Source organism: Scleropages formosus, chromosome 6 (genome assembly GCF_900964775.1).
Source record: "Scleropages formosus chromosome 6, fSclFor1.1, whole genome shotgun sequence".
NCBI classification, from domain to species: Eukaryota; Metazoa; Chordata; class Actinopteri; order Osteoglossiformes; family Osteoglossidae; genus Scleropages; species Scleropages formosus.
This window is the reverse complement of record NC_041811.1, coordinates 26,652,785-26,671,511: the sequence shown is the minus strand read 5'-3', so window position 1 is coordinate 26,671,511 and position 18,727 is coordinate 26,652,785. Positions and strand designations below refer to the sequence as shown.

Below are 18,727 nucleotides of genomic sequence, written 5' to 3'. Positions count from 1 at the left end.
GATTTTTACTTGGCTCGGAGGATGCGGAAATGCCCCCATTTGCCAGTTCTGTGGATTTGCAGCGTGTGTGTGGCTCTTTAGTGGATGATTTGTTTAGTTTACCATGAGCACGAAGGGCAACAATTTGCTCCTTTTCACCGGTATCTTTTTCGTACCCTTGACTGACCGCAGAAATCTGTCTCTACGATGACAACGCACGCAACTTCTGATTGGTCTCACAACAGGTCACATCGTTGTAGAGGACATAGACATGGAAGGATGTTGGTTCATTGGAGTGAAGTGTCATTTTGACAGTCTTCAATGCTCTGGTTTAAAAAAAAAAAAAAAAAAAAATCTGCTAGTGTTCAGTTGTATAGACTGGACATTGGAAAAAAGTACAGTATTGACAAAACACTTGTTCGCTGAGCTCTTTGGGTGGGGTGGCGGTCTTAGTTAAATGGAAATACACTTTTGTGCGTCATCGAGTCGTTTGGTATTATATTTTACATTCTATGCTTTTTTTTTTTTTATTTTCAGATCATCAGCTTATTAAATGTTTTTACACCACAGAAGTCTTTAGAAGAATTTCAGGATGTGTGAGTATGAATTTATTATTAAAACATAGATGTATCACAGACTGTTACAATTTTGTTTCGCTGTTTATAGTTAAATTATGTGTTCCCTATTCAAATGTTCATAGACACAAATTAAATTGTATGCAAGTCTTCTTAATGATGCGTTTGAAACTTAGGTCATGTATGACTTGTATTTGATCAACTAGATACAGGACAGTGATAAACTATGGTACTGTATAACATTTTTCTTAATACAGATGGTCTCCGACTTACGATGGGGCTACGTTCCGATAAACCCATCCTAAGTCAAAAATATCGTAAGTCGAAAATGCATTTAATACACCTAACCTACCGGACATCATCGCTTCTTATCTTTTAAGATGGTCGAGATCGTCGATTGTGAAAGTCCAAGTTCACGTGCGATGGCCATTATGGGCTTGCCGCCTTCATCAAAGTCAAAGCGGCTTTATTGTTGTTTCAACCATATATAGCTGGTACAGTATACAGTGAAACGAAACAATGTTCCTCCAGGACCCTGGTGCTACATAAAACAATCCAAAGCTACTTATACAGGACTACATAAAGTGCACATGTGCAAAACAGCACAAGACAGTACAGTCATTACTGAACAAGAAACAATAAACATAGTAATAAACAGAAGATACAGTACTGTGCAAAAGTCTTAGACGCTTGGATGTTTCACAGAAGTATTTGTTTTAGCCAGTTATTTATTGTCTTCTTCATTAGTGTCAATGGGAAAGAGCACATACACACACACACACACACACACACTGTCTGAAACCACTTATTCCACGCTGGGTCGCAGCGAGCCGGAGCCTAACCCAGCAACACACAGGGCGTAAGTCTGGAGGGGGAGGGGACGCACCCAGGATGGGATGCCAGTCCGTCACAAGGCACCCCAAGCGAGACTTGAACCCCAGACCCACTGGACAGCAGGACTCGGCCAAGCCTGCCGTAACCCCACTTGGGACAAGTGGCTGTTGATGATGGATAGTTGCTAAGCTTTGTAGGGAGTTTATTAATTTAGAGCATTATTTTTCGAAGCATTCTTCTCACTTTACAACTTTTTTCCAAGTGCCTAAAACTTTTGCACAGTATTGTATTACAATATAATAATAAATACTACAGATTCAAACGTACTAATTAGAGTTTCTGCTCAAGTAATTGCCTTCCTCTTCTTCTTTTTATCTCCAGTAACAGGAGACACAGATAGGCGTTTCGTAGACATAATGGATGCACAAAACACAACGTAGATATGGGGGTATCCAAAATAACGCTGGCAACACAGAACCCTGTATAGTATCGGTCGTATACACTAGTGACTGCGTGGCAGACTGGGAGATGCGGCTCACTACCGCTGCCCAACATTGTGAGAGAGTATCGTTCCGCATATCGCTCGCCCGGGAAAAAACAAAACTCAAAATTCGAAGTACGGTTTCTACTGAATGTCTATCGCTAGCTCACCATTGTAAAGTCAAAAAATTGCAAGTCGAACCGTTGTAAGTCGAGGAGCATCTGTACTGTTATGTTGCTGTGACGCAGTGTTCCTGTTGCAAATAAAAAAAAAATAAAAATAAAAATGCAGACACAGAGATGCTCATGCCTCTTTTGACTGGGGTGAATTCACACTGAATTGTACATCAGTGCTGTGAATAATTTTTATCCACAGATGAACAAAAGGGAAAGCTATACGAGAGCTTACAGTATGTTAATCAACATGTTTAAAAACTAACTTAACTAATTTAGTTGGAACAGCCCATTTTTTGGTATGTCTGCATTGTTGGAATAAGCCCTATTTTTTAAGGGTTATTGATCATTGTGGGGGAAAAATTGGAATTTAAAATGGACTACAGTGGAAGAACTGTAACATAATACATCACTATTTCTGGTCCTTGGGTGTATGTCCTTTATTCTTCACATTAGTTTACAACTAGAATAAGATGTGGGTAGAAGAAATTTAGGAGTCTACTTCCCATGCCTAGGTCCAAGCCAACATCCCTAAAAATTAAGGGGAAACTCTACTCTTGGTGTATATATTGTGTAGTTGTAAAACCTGGGTGCTAAAAGCCTAAAATCTGAGGAAGTTAGAAAGGACCAAAATAAGAATGACAAGGTGGATGTCCAATGAGTTGGTAAAGATAAGATCTGGAGTGAGGAACTCTGTGATATGGTAGGAGCTGAACCCAACGGGTTCGTCTTTACGTAGCCAAGCGCCTTCGTTGTTAGGGCCATGTGAGGCGCAACGACGAAGACGACTGGTGTAAAAACTGCAGGTGCCTAGTTGTGGACGATAGCCAACTGGGAGGCAGACCAAGAAAGAAATGGATTGAAGAAGTGATCGCAGAGTGCTGAAGATACTCAAAATCAACAACCCTAGAGACACGACATTTAGAGGAAAATGGCCAACCTGGGTTGTACTGTAAAAATGCTGTAAAACCAGTAAAGGCATTGGATATGTTTTTGGTGATTTTTGTAAACCAAAAAGTGTGGCACTGACTGTCTCCTATTCTCATCTACTTTTGCTCCCTTGTAGTTTGGCTTTCTAATAACATTGACTTGATTTATTTGTTTCTGGCCTGCTGCACATTTGAACAAGTAAAAAATCAATAGCATCTGAAATAACTTGTTTTTCCACCAGTCATTGTCTGGACAAACAGTCATTTGAGCATTCATAGCATAAAACAAATATTATTTTACTCCTAATTCATTCATACTTTTTTGCTGTTGTTAACATATGACAAGCATATTTCAAGAACAATCATTTTTCATAAATTAATAGAAAGTATCTATTTTTGTACACTTGTGTAATACTCATTTATTGTAACAATATTTAGAGCAAAATGTTTGGTCAACTGGGAAAAAAAAACGTGACAAAAATTCTAAATTAAACAATGCAGTTTCTCTGTGGATGATGAATACTGAATGTAATATATGTTAAAGGTTTACAAACCTTTTATATACACTATGTTCATAGTGTTACATACACTATGAATGTAGAATGAAACCTGCAGGTGGAAAGTGGATCTAAGCTGTTCATGAACGGGGATGAGGACAAGCTGGACCATGAGCTGATGTCATTTCCTCTGCCTCTTGACACTAATGATCTGGCAGAAGTGAATGCGTCGTGAGAACAACCGTACAAATGTGGGCTGGTATCTCTCTCAGGTACTTGGTCATGGAGCTGATGGATGCCAACCTGTGTCAGGTGATTCAGATGGAGCTAGACCATGAGCGCATGTCCTATCTGCTCTACCAGATGCTGTGTGGAATCAAACACCTGCACTCTGCTGGCATCATCCACAGGGTAGGAAAAAAAACTTCTCACGAGCTTCTGTGGAGATAATGAACCATGTGCATCAGTCATGGGCAGCAATGCCGAAGGAATCGATACTAGTGCCTTGAGCAATTTTTTTATCATTGATATGATACAATAGGTTTTGATGACCTTTAATTACCCTATCCTATATATAAAAGACAAAAGATGCACAACATTTTATAGGATTGCATTTTTGCAGTTAGTGTGATCGAGTACAAATGCAGTGGAACATACGCAAGTTTCCTGCTATAATATGCAGTTTATATTCCGACTATGTTCTATGCTAAATGATGCATGGCAAATGGCTAACAAAGGCACTTTGTTGCAATTATACCTAACCTTAGTTATAGTGTAACTTTTCCCTTCCTTAATTATTAATGTGTTTGCAGTGTTTTACCATACACTTGTACCCACATGTTCCTTGAAAATATATTTCATTCTGTCAGGAAATAGTAGATTGAGAGTATCTGTGAAGTTGCAACTGTTGAAGAAGCCAGTGGCTGTTCCATCGTATGTGTCTCTGCACATGTTGCCAGTAGAGTAATGAAAGCATTTGTCTTGTTGACTGCCTCTACCCCCCTCTTTCTGTTTCTCCCAAAGGACCTGAAACCTAGCAATATCGTGGTCAAGTCTGACTGTACACTTAAAATTCTGGATTTTGGCCTGGCCCGGACCGCTGGCACGAGCTTCATGATGACCCCCTATGTGGTGACGCGGTACTACCGAGCCCCAGAAGTCATTCTGGGCATGGGCTACAAGGAGAATGGTATGATCTGCATTTGCAGTGTACACAATATGAGTCCAGTCTTATTTATGGGCTACACTTCTTTTTACACACTGCTAAATGGTTTTTGTGTGGGTTTTACTGAATTTCTAAATGAAGACACCTTTAAAATGCATAAGGAATTATACGGTTGGAATAAAGTAGGCAGTCCAGACTCGTAGGTAATAGTAATGTCAGTAAATGGTCCATAAATAAGTATATTTATGCACAAATAAGCCTCTCAGTTTGTTGATATTCAATGACTATCACTGCTTGAAAATGATCATTCTTTCTGCATCATGTAGTTCCATTCTAACCTCTTCAGCTGCTCTCAACCACACGGTTCAAATTAATGCACTAAACTAAAGTCTGAAGGGTCAGAGAGGGTATAGATTTTCTGTCAACCTGAATAGTCCTTGACGCACTCCAAGACTCTGTTGGTCTGAGGAATTGTAGTTGTGTCTGTATTATGCCCTTTTCCACTAATGCCTTGCTCCTTGTTAGAATAACAATCTGCATTCTGTCGCACTTCTGCCAACAATGCCTTGTTTGGACTAACCTCTTTATGTTTCCCCTGCAACTCTTTTCTTCTGTACCAACAGTGGATATATGGTCTGTTGGGTGCATTATGGGAGAAATGGTTCGCCACAAAATCCTGTTCCCAGGAAGGGACTGTATCCTTGCCCGAGTGACTGCAATGCAGCTGGAAGCCGAAATTTAGGACAGATTTGAATTTGGTTACTCTCAGAAGATCTGGTAGTTCTTTAACTTCTTGTTTGTTTTATACAATCCTGGGATTATTCGGACAGATCAAGTGCTGAGCTAAAACTACTCAACTGGAACAAAAACCTGCACGTGAATGAGGCCTTCAGCATGTGTTGAATTCATTGGTTGCAATGCAGTGCTGTCTGAAGCCGTTGATTTTTGGCAGCCGAAAACACAAAAGTGAGAAATGAATTCACTTCAATGCTTTCTTATGAAGCTGTGTTGGGAAAAGGTGTCTGTGGAACGTGGTGCTGATGGCTGGGCCACAACGCAAGCATGCGAAGAAACGTAAGAGAGGAATGGGCAGAGACGTCGAGAGTCAGGAACTAGAAATATAGCGGCAGTTTGAAATTGGAGGGTTGGAGCATGCAGTAGAAATGAACAACAGTGACATGCAGTATGGCTGGGAAGTAAGAACACCGGTCCTGGGTACGAAGGTGATCGGAGAACATTCACCATCTCGTTGAGAGCAGGGGCAGGCTGAAGCAGAGGCTACGCTTGCCAGTACTCTACCAGTAACCAGTAATCTAAACCTTACTTTACGCCTTCCACCCCTTCTGGGGCATAGGCCACCAACAAGGGCTCTCCTTCAAGTTTCCTTGTTGGTGTTTCTGTAGCTGGCAAGGATTTTAGGGTGTGGGGTAGCTGGCCCCTTGCCCAACCCTCCTCCTTTCTCAGCTGGGCTTGGGAACATCCATGGCGGATTTAGTGATCTAAAGGCTGATAGTTTAAGTTCAAGAAGAGCCTCTGTTGTACTACCCTTAACCGTGGTACTTTGATTTGCTCCAAACTCTGATTTCCTTCCGTTAAAGGTGTATATGTTTCCTGAACAGGTCTTGATTTACAAATTGTGTTTAGTTCCTGGGCAGATTTTCGGAGATTGGAATAACGGCGGCTTATGCGTAATATTTTTGGAAAAATCAAATAGCAGTTTTTCTGTGAAGCATGCGGTCTTGCGGATTGTAAGGCACCGAGTGATCCACAGATAAGAAGCAATAACCCAATTTAAAATCCTGCGCTTTATAAGTAGGCAATGAAGCATGAAGTGAAGGCTGGTGTGATACTGTTCAACCTTAATGCCTTTCCCATTTTTTATTTTTTCTTTTAAATTTGTTTTGTTCCTCAGATCTGTATTTCAACAATTACTGTGACAGGTTTAACCTTCGGTGAAGAATGGATTTTGTTATGATCTGCTGCCTTATTTTAAAATTCCTTCCACTAATGTACTGAAATAAATTTAAAAAACTTAAATGTCCCTTTTTTGATGGTGTTTGAGGTCTTTGCGCTCTATATAAATATTCAGCAAAGGCCTTGACACTGCTGTTTGAGTCACATTGGAGAACACACTGCCATATAAGTAAAGTGTAGTGTGTTAGAACTGCTGCCTTTGGATCCAAAGGTTGCAGGTTTGATCCCCACCTCTGGCTGTAGTACCCTTGAGCAAGGTCCTTACCCTGAATTGCTCCAGTAAAATTACCCAGCTGTATAAATGCGTCCGATAACTATAAAGTTTGGGGATCGCAACCCGTTTTCACACAAAATCATGATATGCATATGAGCCCCAGTTACTCGACTTTGGAGCCAAATGAGACACCGTTACAAATCAAGATTCAAGGTTAAACCGATAATGAGGAATCGTAATAAAATGCTGTTTGGCCGTTAAATATCTGTGTAACATACATTTTTTTTAATTTGTGCGGCACATTTAACAAACAATTGCCGTATGGCTTATTTTCCACAGGAAATAGGAAAAAAAAAAGTTTGCTGCTGTCTGCTAAATGAATAAATGTAAAAGGAAGGTGGCAACGTGGGAAAAACAGAAAATGATTCCCTGGCCCCTCGTCTGAAGGCAGTCAGGTACAACGCAAAAGCCTTGGTGGCTGTAGCTGCAAAAGAAGAACATTAATGTACGTGCAGAGCTTCATGCTTAGGACCGTGTAACATACCATCTGCGGCCGCTCAAGGAGGAGAAAACATCCACCCCTAAAAACAGGCCAGCCGTTTCCATAACAAGATAATTACATTCCACCAGGCTTCTAATTTCTGTTTAACTTCTCTGAAATGAACGTGAGGAGGTTGGGAGGCCAGCTTTTTCTCAGCGCTGAGATGAATGTGAGGGAGGAAAGACTTAAGTTTGTCATTTGATTTCCTAAATGGATTTTGTTACTTCAGCTTCATTTGATTGACAATACCACAAATTTCTTTCTTTTTTTTTTTTTTTTTTTTCTATGTGCGCGTTGACGGGTTTCCTTTTTTTTCTGTTCGGCTCCTACCCCCGTCTCAGGTCGGCCCACTCCTGCGCAGTCGCCAGGCTTCCGCAAGGACATATGGTGGAGGATGATGACAACTGCTCGTTTCAGTTTGATGGATGGATTGAAATTTGGAGTACATCTTCCCTTTTGCACAGAACATTGAGGGAAATATGCATAAGGCACAATTATGCGTTTTGAGTCTGCGCCACAGCTTGTGCGATTATTCTGTCAGAGGTCATAAAAAGAGGACCATCCTTTTGTGTTGAGCTCTTTGCTGCTGACTCGTGAGACCGGGGTCAATGCTGCTCATTTGCCGTCTTAATTGTAATCTGGATATTGGTTTGTTGTGCAGGTTTTACATTTTTTTCATGCCCTTCTTCATAGACCGAAGATGCAAAGGCCTGAGTTACGTGCAGGTTTCCGTTCCAGCTCAGCACCTCATTGACTATTTTATTAGTGCATATACTGTTATATCAGTATTATATTATATTAGTGATACATAACCAGTTTATAATAATGTCATCGTAGTGCAGCTGCTATTTGCAGAGTACACACCTCTACACTTTACAGCCTCATTTATGAAGAATTCTTGGCTTCAGAAACACCCTAAATAAATATACTTTTAAATACATTAAACAATAGTTTATGAAGGTTGCTCCTGTCCGAAGTGAAATCGTCAGCTGTACCAGTAATAATCAGCAATTCTCTCAATTTTTTTTGCTAAAAATTAAAGCAATGCATTAAATCAGCATTGCAGAAGGGTTTATTAGCTCCTACCTTGTAATCTCATGAATGCTTTCAGAACTATTCTCACTGCTGATTTTGCAAGAAACCACATCATTGTCCACTAGGTGCGGCTCTTTGATATTTGCTCGATGTTTTCACAAGTGACAGAAATAATTAATAACAGTCCGGCCTTTTTTAACTGTAGTAACCGTCATGCCTCTAAAGCATTTGTACCTATTTAGATTCCATCCTTTTGCTTGATAATACCTTCCTTCTGCTCCTTCTTCTCTAACTGTCCTTCCTGAGAATTAGTGGACCTTTGGCGTCCAGCCGAAACTGCCACATGTCTTGCGTGAACCCCAAAGTGAACTGCTCACGCCATTTGGCGGATCACCAAACAGACCCATAGCAGACACCCAAAGCTGCTAAGAGCTGCGAGAAAAGCTGCTACACCACTTGACAGCAGGGTGAGAGCACACTTTGAAACCTATCTCTAGGTTCCCTTGAAATGTGAGTCTCTGTGATGGCAGCAACGGGACATGACAATGAACAGCTCAGGTACTACCCTCTTCCTTTGGCCTGTCTTGGGTTAAAGCATTGTACACACGGTATGCCGTCGGTCGGCGGTGCTTTCAAGGCTCTTTCTGCATACATCTTTACCGCCTATGGTTGTGTGCCACGACTGCAGTGACATTTCTCAATGAGGAATTAATTGCCCTCCTGTTGTGAGTCGAAGGCCCCTTGCTGTGACTTAGTTGTCACGCTTTGAAGATGCCTGGGCAAAACGCATCAAACCGTACATTTCTTATTCATTAATCGTTTCTCGAAACCTATTAATTGCAGCCTGGCAGAGGAATGCATTTATTATGCTTTTGTGTCTTTTTTTTTTTTTTTTTTGGAGGATCATACAGTACTTAACCGTTAATGGTATTTTGTGCTATCGTGTCATTTGACAAGTATTAAAATATTAAATAGAATCCATTCAGGGCTGGGTCACACTGAAACACAGAGGACAAGACTGGTTTTTCCACGACTTTATCTCACATACGATCAACTGGATGGACGCTATGGTTGGGAGTTATTTGAAAGTAACACACGTAAAGCCCTTGAAAGGCCTTATGTCGCTCCGTCATTTTAAAATGAAAAAACGACTATCGAAAAATTAGGTAAACTTTCATTTTGTTTTTCTACTGTCTTGTATATAAAAGTGGTTCAAAAGTGTTGTTGCTATGTGTTGTTGCTATGTGCATTGTGATATACCAGCCTTCAGTTTGTTTAGTTTCCTCAAGTTCCCTTTCTCATGAAACAAAAACAGCTGTCGGTTTGTTGTGCCGAATTAGGAGAACGAAATTATTAATATAGAATTTAACTTTTTATTATCTAAATACAACAGAGGAACTGCAGGTGCAACAGTATTCTGCACATTTGGTTTTGTAACTATGCTCCACATACACATTTTCATGAGAAATTATTCAAACTGACACATGTGCTGCCGCTGAAAATTCCTTCATAACGACCTTGTCTCCTATTAGATGTGTCTTATAAGTGCAGAACTGTTCTATTTACGAAATCACAGCAGTCACATAGCCTAACCTCATAAGTTATAATTGCCTATTGATTCCTTTTCATGCAAAGTCGTGCCACTGAACTAAAGGAGACTTTCATTGTTTATGTCGGTGTCACCGCAGAGATTCTGAGCTGCGGCGTAGAGGGAGAGCTCAGCATACCGAGGTGCAAGTCCAAATTTAAAGCTACTTTTAAAACCGCTGGTTAAATTGAATATGTTGCATGAAAAGGGTAATTAATTTCATTCTGATTTGCTGCTAAGAGAGACCCGTTTGATAGCCATTGTTCTAAGCTCAAAAATAATCTGACAGGGTAATGCAGAGGGGTAGTACCTTATTTTTCTCTCAATCAAACGATGCCTTTCAGTGTCATTACTTGAACGTGGGTGGTGCGGAACTGTACTCATTCAGTCTGAGTGGCATCGGAACGCCCGCTAAAGAGAATGGCACGTTCCTTACTTATTACCCCAACAGCTTGTATGTAGGACAATCCTACGCACCAACCCTGCTCAAGTACAACTGAATAAGTACATGTGTTTGTACTGGTGTGCTGTCGAGAGTAACGGCATGCTGTGTGTCATGTTTCGTGTCTGTCTCTATGCTGTGTCATCGTGGTTGCAGTGGACATGTGGTCTGTGGGCTGCATCTTTGGGGAGGTGATAAGAGGAACTGTTCTGTTTCCAGGCACAGATCGTATCCTTGCCACCCGGCCGTCATCTGCAGGGACTGCTCCATCCCAGCGTCTCGCGTCCTTATGCAGTGAATTACAGCATGACTCCATATTCCTAATGCTTTGAACGACTCAAAAAAAAAAAAATAAATAAATAAAAAAAAAAAGAGGCTCCACAACCCTGGTCAACTGTTAACGCGACGAATTTCTCAGCAGACATGTTTGATTTCGTGCTGTTTGGACTCTCTGATTTGTCCTGCGAAGATCCCAGGAAAGGACAAGTAAAGTAAGAGCTGATTTGGAATCCTGGTTGGTGTTCAAGCAGCGTTGCTGAACGCAGGTCTAGGACTTTCCGAAGGATTTTTTTTTTAGTAAACATCAATCTGTTGCATTTCCGATGACATGAAAGGAGGGGGAAACAGATAGCCTGCTGCTGAACAATATGGTCTTTTAAGGTTGAAATTTTTAAAAGCATTTAACCCGAGTTGCTCCGGTAGATTGTCCATTGTTCTAGATAAATAAACAACAGTAAGCTGCTTGTGAGCGATTAGTAAATGTTAAGTAAGCAACGTTAAGTACTTAAGTTCCGTGGCATTTCCCACAAAATATATTCCAAAGCATTCCCTGTTTACCAAAATTAATGTTGTAATTACTTTCTGTTGCAGGGGAAAATGTATTTATGCATTTATGTTTTTTTTTTTTGTAAATGCATTGCTGGGTTGTCTTTAACAAAGAAGCTTAGCACTGCTGAAAGGTCTCTGTGAAAATGAAAAAATGTTAGCAAAAGCAAGTGTTAAAACCTTTATCTCTAGCCCTTACTGGAAAAGGAAACAACTTATGTGCTCAAGGTGAAATGCACCTGTTTTACCACAAGTCATTCCTGGGATCCGGTACATTTCAAGGGACCGAATGGGTTCGGTATGCTGCAGCCCCCAGCTGAGGTGCTCCTTGATGGAAATATATTCAATATATTCTACATTCACACCTCTTAACATGCAGTTGTTTTGCCATGTGTTTTGTGACTCAGCATAGAACTGCATTTTACATCAATTTACATTTATTACATTTTCATTTATTCATTTATCTGAAACTTTTCTCCCAAGCGACGTACATCTCATAGAACACGTTACACTCTCGCTCTCTGAGAAGATAGTTCCTGCCAATATGTTGTCGGGTTTATGATAGATTTGAGAACAATCAAGTGTTTGTAGGAAGGCGACGCGAAATACAGGGGCTCGATTCTAAAACGAAATTGGTTCTAAAAAGGCGTCGCTGGATAAGCAGCAGGCGGAGGTGACATTTCGGGCGCCAGAGCAAGCATGGACTCATATTGGCATAATTCACAAATGGTGACAGCATGAAACTTGAGTGAATCTTTAATAACAATGGGGAACAAAAAAAATCTGTCAGGCAAACAAGAATTGATACATTTTATAGTATTTTCTTTAAACGCTAAATTCAAATATGTTTTCTGAATTTCTATATCACGCAGGGTTTTTGAGTGACACACAGTGTTTGATTCTCTGCTGAGTTACACCTTAGGATCTTACATTTATGTTTGTTCATGCTTTTCTCCAAAGCGACTTACAGTGCTGAGCTACTTAGTTACATACCCATTTGTGCAGCTGGTGTTTTACTGGAGTAATTTAGGGTAAATACCTTGCTCAAGGGTACTACAGCTGGAACTTGACCCTCAGACCCTTGGGTCCAGAGGCAGCAGATCCAACTACTACACTACTAGCAGCCCCTACATCTCTCTTAAGGGTCCAGCCCAGCAGTTGTCAGCCACCATACTGGGACATGGTGAAAACATTCACCACACTTGTCACTGAAAGGGCAAGAAATGAACTGTCGATGACATGTTACATCCCATGTCTTAGTACGATTTCGGGACATCACTCACCGTTTCACGATAGTTTCCTGCTTTAAGGTTTCCCAAAAAGCTTCTCCAGACGCTTTTGAATGATTGCCGTGATTACCATTTTCCTCAACTCCACTTGACTCATCATCAAATTTGTCATCTACAAATTGTATCTGAGGACCTACAAAAATACCTTCCTTAATCTTAGCATCACTGATCCTGGGAAATTTTTTCCTCAAGTACATGAATCCAATTCCTGTTTTTTCCATCGCTTTTAAGTTTTTCATAAGTCCAAGTATGATGTGCCAAGGGGGAAGGTACACCTGTCGCCGTTCTGTGCCAGCTGTCATGCCTTCTACCTTTCTCTTGAAGTTTTCATGCTAGAGAACAATAATGACAACTAGATTTTGCTCAGTGATTGTTACAAATATGCTACTATAGTTAAAATATAGTACCGTAATGTCACTAATGGAATTGAATAGTGCAGATGGAGTCACAAAAAAACTGAGCCTGATTGAAAAAAATCTGATTTTATTTTTGAATTTAGCATAAAAAGGTCTGCCTAGAAAACCCATTACAATTCATGTGGCAAAATTATTGTTGACCAGTGTAGTCAAAAGTAAATTAATAGCTTTTCTGTGACCGAGATCACGTAGAGTCCAGGAAGATGCGAAAAGAGACTAAAGTCGAAAAATTAATGAAGCTGCCAAGTAGCTGTGTATGTCTGCTATGGGAGCAATGTCATGTTTATCTTTCATAGCTTTTCGATTGCTGGGCTTATGCCATGTCGGACCCAGAATTCTCCGTAAATTGCACATTTATAGGTTATGCCAGATTTCTTTCCCCAGTAGCTTTTCATGAATAGTCATAGTGGTTCTAAAAATGTAATTGTGTTTCGCCTCTTGTCACCACTAGATATTTCCACCCAGTTATCATTAGTTTGTTTATCCTTTAGTTACACAGAATCCTTGGAAATTTATCACACGCTGGTTATTAAGGTATTGGTTTGACAGAATCATTTCTATAATTAAAAATGTATGAAATGCAGTCTGTCTGAAAGAAAACTTCCATTAGATATGGACAACTGATTAAATGTAGAAGGATTTTTCACTACACTGTCAGTGAAATAACATGTTAAACTCTTCACTGCGCTACATGAAATTGTGTCATTTGTTACAATGACTTTGGCATTTCTGTTTTTTTCTTTTTTTAAAAAATTATTTAATGCTTAGCAGCTCACATCAAAAAGTTAACAAATCAGGTTGATTGAATAATGCCAAGACTAAATAGGACTATGAGAAAGCTTGATTGCAGGACAAGTTCAGATGGCAGCTTGTGGATGTCATGGAGTAAGTACAGATGTTTTTCAACATCGACAATTGTGTCTTTTTAGGATTAGAAGAGTCGATTGTCATCTGTTGCAGCGTTGTTCATAACCCACTGGTGCAGGGCTTACATGGAGCGTGTCACGATTTACCACATCGGACTCTTCCTTCCAGTGAAGTGAATGCAGTGGAGCTGCACTGCTGGTGGAATTTTGATAAAAATGCTAAAGGAATTTAACGGCTCTTAGTTTTCTGCCGGAAATATGTAACGCTGCTACCTAGATAAGACAGAGACGGATTTTAAATGTGGGGCAGGACTCCGGGAAAGTGTCTGATCATCCGGCACTCTGCAGACTTCTCCGGTGGGGAAGACATATGAAGAACGGAGGAAGTGATGCTCCATCCTCATCCATACTGCATAAATATTAATGAGAAATACAATTGCTTTCCCAGCTCTTAGTTACATAAAGATTTTATCATTCCTGACTTGCTGTCAGCAGCTTTGTCACTTAGGCCACCATGAACTGTAATGCACACAGTCCCTGTGCGGTGAGCTGTATTATTTTTGATGTATTTATGGCATATTGGCATTTAAAGGTGGATTTCTAATATGTGGGATGCAAATGTCAGTTATCTCCCAACTTTCTGTAAAGCAATAACTTGATTTTCCTCAGGTATACATTATTATCTTAAATGCTCTGTAGCGGATCACTTACAGCTTGAGATTAAAACAGATTTTAAATTTAACCGAAATGCACCGGATTTAACCGAAACCGTTACATTTGCACTTATTAAATTGGAAGTTTCGCCGGGGTATCATAGAACTCGGTATTCCAAAGGGTTAGTGTTACAAAAGATTTAGGAACCATCATTTCCAAATGGGTGTTTCTTAAAAGATGTATAAAGGTAAATGGAATTTATTAAAAGATATTCCCTGAAAGCATTTCCGGAGGTTCAGTACTAGAATGGAATAAGTGCGGTTTCAGCCTTTTTGGTCAGTGCAGTGAATAGAGAGATGCCCTCTGGTGGCCATCAGTGAAAGCAGTACCAAAAGCAGGACCCCCCCCACCAAACAAACAAACAAACAAACAAACAAACAAACAAACAGGATTGGTACATGCTGGGAAACCGTATACCTTTTAACAGTGTGAACAAACGTGAAGCGAACACTTTGACCCTTTAGTTTCTGTAACAATCTGTTAGTTAATTAGTTAATGAGTTAATCTGCAACTTGTAACTTCACGAGGTCTTTAGTTGTACTTTATGCACCGGATCTTTCCCCCAGTGGACAGTCATAGTGTACTGGGGAATTTGCTGTACATGAAAATCATTTACTCAGTTTCTTGACTATCATTTGCTACACAAACAGAAGTGAGACATTAATGTCTGGTAATTGATATCAGATATCAGAGCTGATGGCGACCTCAATGAGGTTGGGTTTTTTAGGCTGTACATTATAGTAAATCAGTATTACAGCATATTCAGCTGTGGAAACAGTTAAAGGTGTGACCTACATTTGATGAAACTGTTGGCTGTCTAATGAAATCATTTATAAAATTTGAATAATTCAATACTCGGTTAACTGGGCAATTTCGGTGGAAAAATGAGACTTGACCGGAAAGCTGTCGAAGGGGCACAACGCACGAGATCTCGTTATTGGTGTGTTGACGCCCAGAGCAACGTGAGTTTCAGCGCGGCGTTGTGGTGGCAATCAGAAATGCCACCAGTTGTGGTGAGCTTCATGTGGTGGATTTCCCCTGACCGTACGCATGCCAGATATTGACCAGTGGAACAAGGTGATTGAACAGCTGGGGACGCCATCGCCAGAGTTCATGAAGAAGCTGCAGCCCACGGTGAGGAACTATGTGGAGAACAGGCCCAAGTACGCTGGTCTGGCCTTCCCCAAGCTCTTCCCCGACTGCCTCTTCCCCGCGGATTCGGAGCACAACAAGCTGAAAGGTGAGGGTCTGCGATGCTGGTGCCGGCACTGGCACTGTTCAGTGCTCCACATCATAGTAATTTTGCGGTAAGTTTGGAGTAGGACTAAAAGAAGCTTTTTTTCTTTTAATTTTTAGTATCTTGTGTTAAAAATATGCTTACCTTCAACCTTTCTGAAAGATGCGGAACGAAGAGAATTTTTATCAAATAAGATTAGACATTTATTTATTTACGATTGATTTACCATGTTAGGGTTACAATTATTACAGCTACAGTCTTGCAGTTATTTACCTATTTGTACATCTGGGTAGTTTTACTGGAGTATTTTAGGGTAAGCGCCTTGCTCAAGGCTCCACCAGCCACAGGTGGAGATCAAACCTGCAACTTTTGGATCCAAAGGCAGTAGCGCTAACCACATAGTGGCGTACCATCGGCCCACGAATTGTAAATTGATCTGTAATATTCTGCAATGCAAAATAATCTGCTTTATGTTACTTAATTCCTTACTTTACACATTAATTTTTCCTTATTTTGAAATGCATTTAATTTTGTGAAATTAAGGCAGTGAATTACAGTTGAATTTGTGCAGTGGCTGTGAAATGTGGAAAACCGGGCGACACCACATCGTATACGTTAGTGCTGGGCTCAGTTTTTCTGGGAGGCTTCGTTACTTGAATGACTTGTGTGAGCTCTGCTGAAAAACACAAAATAACAAGTAAAAATTGGTGTCTTTCAGTTCACTAATATTGGGATGACTCAAATCATCAGAAATAATTTATTATAATATATTCTACACAAATATACCTTCTTTCACTTTAATTTATGAAGATTGTGTGAAGATTCAAGATTCAAGAGTTTATTGTCATGTGTACAGTAAACAGTTCGTTGCACCATACAATGAAATTCTTACTCTCAGCAGTCTATGACATAAATTGTAAGGACATAAGGAAAGAAAAACACAAGGCATAAATCACAAATTTACAAAAATTTACAAAAATTACTATTAGTGCAAAATCACAAATTTACAAAAATTACTAGTGAAGGTATAATTACTATGATTTTTAAGTGAAAGCGTGATGCTTTTCTCTAAACCAACTTTCAGTATGAAGCTCCTTAGTTATTTACTCCTTTGTACAGCTGGGTAATTTCATTAGAGTAATTCTAGGGTAAGTACCTTACTCTAGAATACTGCAGCTGGGATTTGAATCCCCAACCTTTCGGTCTAAAGGCAGCAGCTCTAACCACTATGTCACCAGCTGTTCCCTAGTGTATGTTCCCTTTACCGTGACAGACTTTTCAGCGTAGGAAGGTTGAAAAGTGATGACAAACTGGAAGGAGGCCAGTAATAGGTGGACAGGTTTGTGCTTCCACTGATGAGATCTTATACAATCGATGGCTCATGAAGGCGTCCATTCAGAAGTACGCTGTACGCTGGGCTCTTGCCATCAGCGCTCTGATGTGGCGTGTTGATCAGAGGCTGTCTGATGCTAATGCACTAGGTATGGGGTGCGAATGGATTGGAATGGAGTGGAGAATTTTTATAGACCGTTTATCACATTAACGTGAACACAAAGAGTTAGGAATTTTTGTGCTTCTCAATCTTCTGTTAATTGAAAGGATTGTGCAGATTTGAGGTTTTGATATTGTTTTTTTTTTTTTTTTTAAACTTATCTGTATGAATAGTGTTCATATTCATGAGCCCTTTTGGCAAAATGTACTGGCCTCTCTGCTAGAAGTTTTTATGCCACTATAGCATATTAGGTTATTTTACAAGTATTTAACGTTCACATCTAATTTCAGTGATCTGTACCTTGCAAATCATTGTTGCTTCAATACCCAGACTCATACTAAACTATATTGGGTGGATGGGGCGATGCATGGATGGATGGATCGATAGAGAGAGATACTTTATTGAGCCCAGAGGAAACTGCACACCTGCAGGAGAACAATAAGCAGTGAAAGTCTTGGATTGTTTTTCATTACATGCTTGTATTTTCGGTGGCCTGTCGGGATGCAGCAGTAACATCTGTGTGGAATGTGACTGTGTATCTCTGCAGCCAGCCAGGCCCGCGATCTGTTGTCAAAGATGTTGATCATTGACCCAGCGAAGCGGATATCTGTGGATGAAGCCCTGCAGCACCCCTACATCAATGTGTGGTATGACCCATCTGAAGTGGAGGCGGTGAGTTGAGTGCGGAAGCCCTTCAGATGGTCGTGCTGTTTGTTCATTGTTTGTGAGGACCATCCACAACGTTGGACAGTTTCACAGAATTAAGCTTTTTCATTGTGCTGCTTGTCACTAGAGCTTTGGAAGTTACCATGTCTGGAGGCCCATTTCATTCACATTCCCTATTTCTATTAGCCCTGGCTTGATTACAGCAGAAAATGCTGAAACAGCAGAAAAAATAGAGGAGGCATACTTTAAGATGATGTTTAAAATTATTTTATACACTATATTTTAGTTAGAATCGTTAAGCGTTTGTCTTAAAGTAGTTTAATACAAGCTGTATTGTGCAAGATATTCAGTATAGAGCTAATTGCCCCTAATAATTATGAACATTTTGATTTGTGCCACATAGTCAGTAGACATTTCTTGAGGTGCATCATGTGCATGATTTCTTTGCGGAGACCTTCATCAGTCTGAGATGACACTGAGATGGGGAAATGCGTTTTGGAACCAGTCTCCTACGTTATGATGATTTCTTGAAACGCATGTCTAACAACTGATTTCCTGTAATAAATTTGACACACCATGTATGAAACCTTTATAAAATAATTTGAAAATCTTGAGGCTGTGGTAACATATTAGCAGTTTTTTTTCATAGCAACAGTTATTAATTGCTTAAATGTGTTTTTTTTTCTTAAATTCCCTTATCTGAGATATTTCCATGATATATGACAGCGTGTAAATGTAAATTGTTTATGTGCAGCATGGCCAATTTTTGTGAATGCTTACCTTCCAGTTAGTTTC

At 40.0% G+C, this 18,727-nt stretch overlaps 1 protein-coding gene across 6 annotated transcripts in view; it reads left to right on the top strand.

The window, feature by feature from the left end:
- The window catches only part of mapk10 (mitogen-activated protein kinase 10), a 62,932-nt gene that overhangs the window by 29,890 nt on the left and 14,315 nt on the right, over positions 1 to 18,727 (top strand). For all 6 annotated transcript variants that reach the window (XM_018754568.2, XM_018754561.2, XM_018754578.2 and 3 more), the window contains 6 exons: positions 517 to 575; positions 3,741 to 3,879; positions 4,492 to 4,657; positions 5,257 to 5,328; positions 15,595 to 15,777; positions 17,814 to 17,938. In XM_018754568.2, coding sequence (XP_018610084.1) covers positions 517 to 575; positions 3,741 to 3,879; positions 4,492 to 4,657; positions 5,257 to 5,328; positions 15,595 to 15,777; positions 17,814 to 17,938 — 744 coding nt within the window. The remainder of the gene's footprint in view (positions 1 to 516; positions 576 to 3,740; positions 3,880 to 4,491; positions 4,658 to 5,256; positions 5,329 to 15,594; positions 15,778 to 17,813; positions 17,939 to 18,727) is intronic.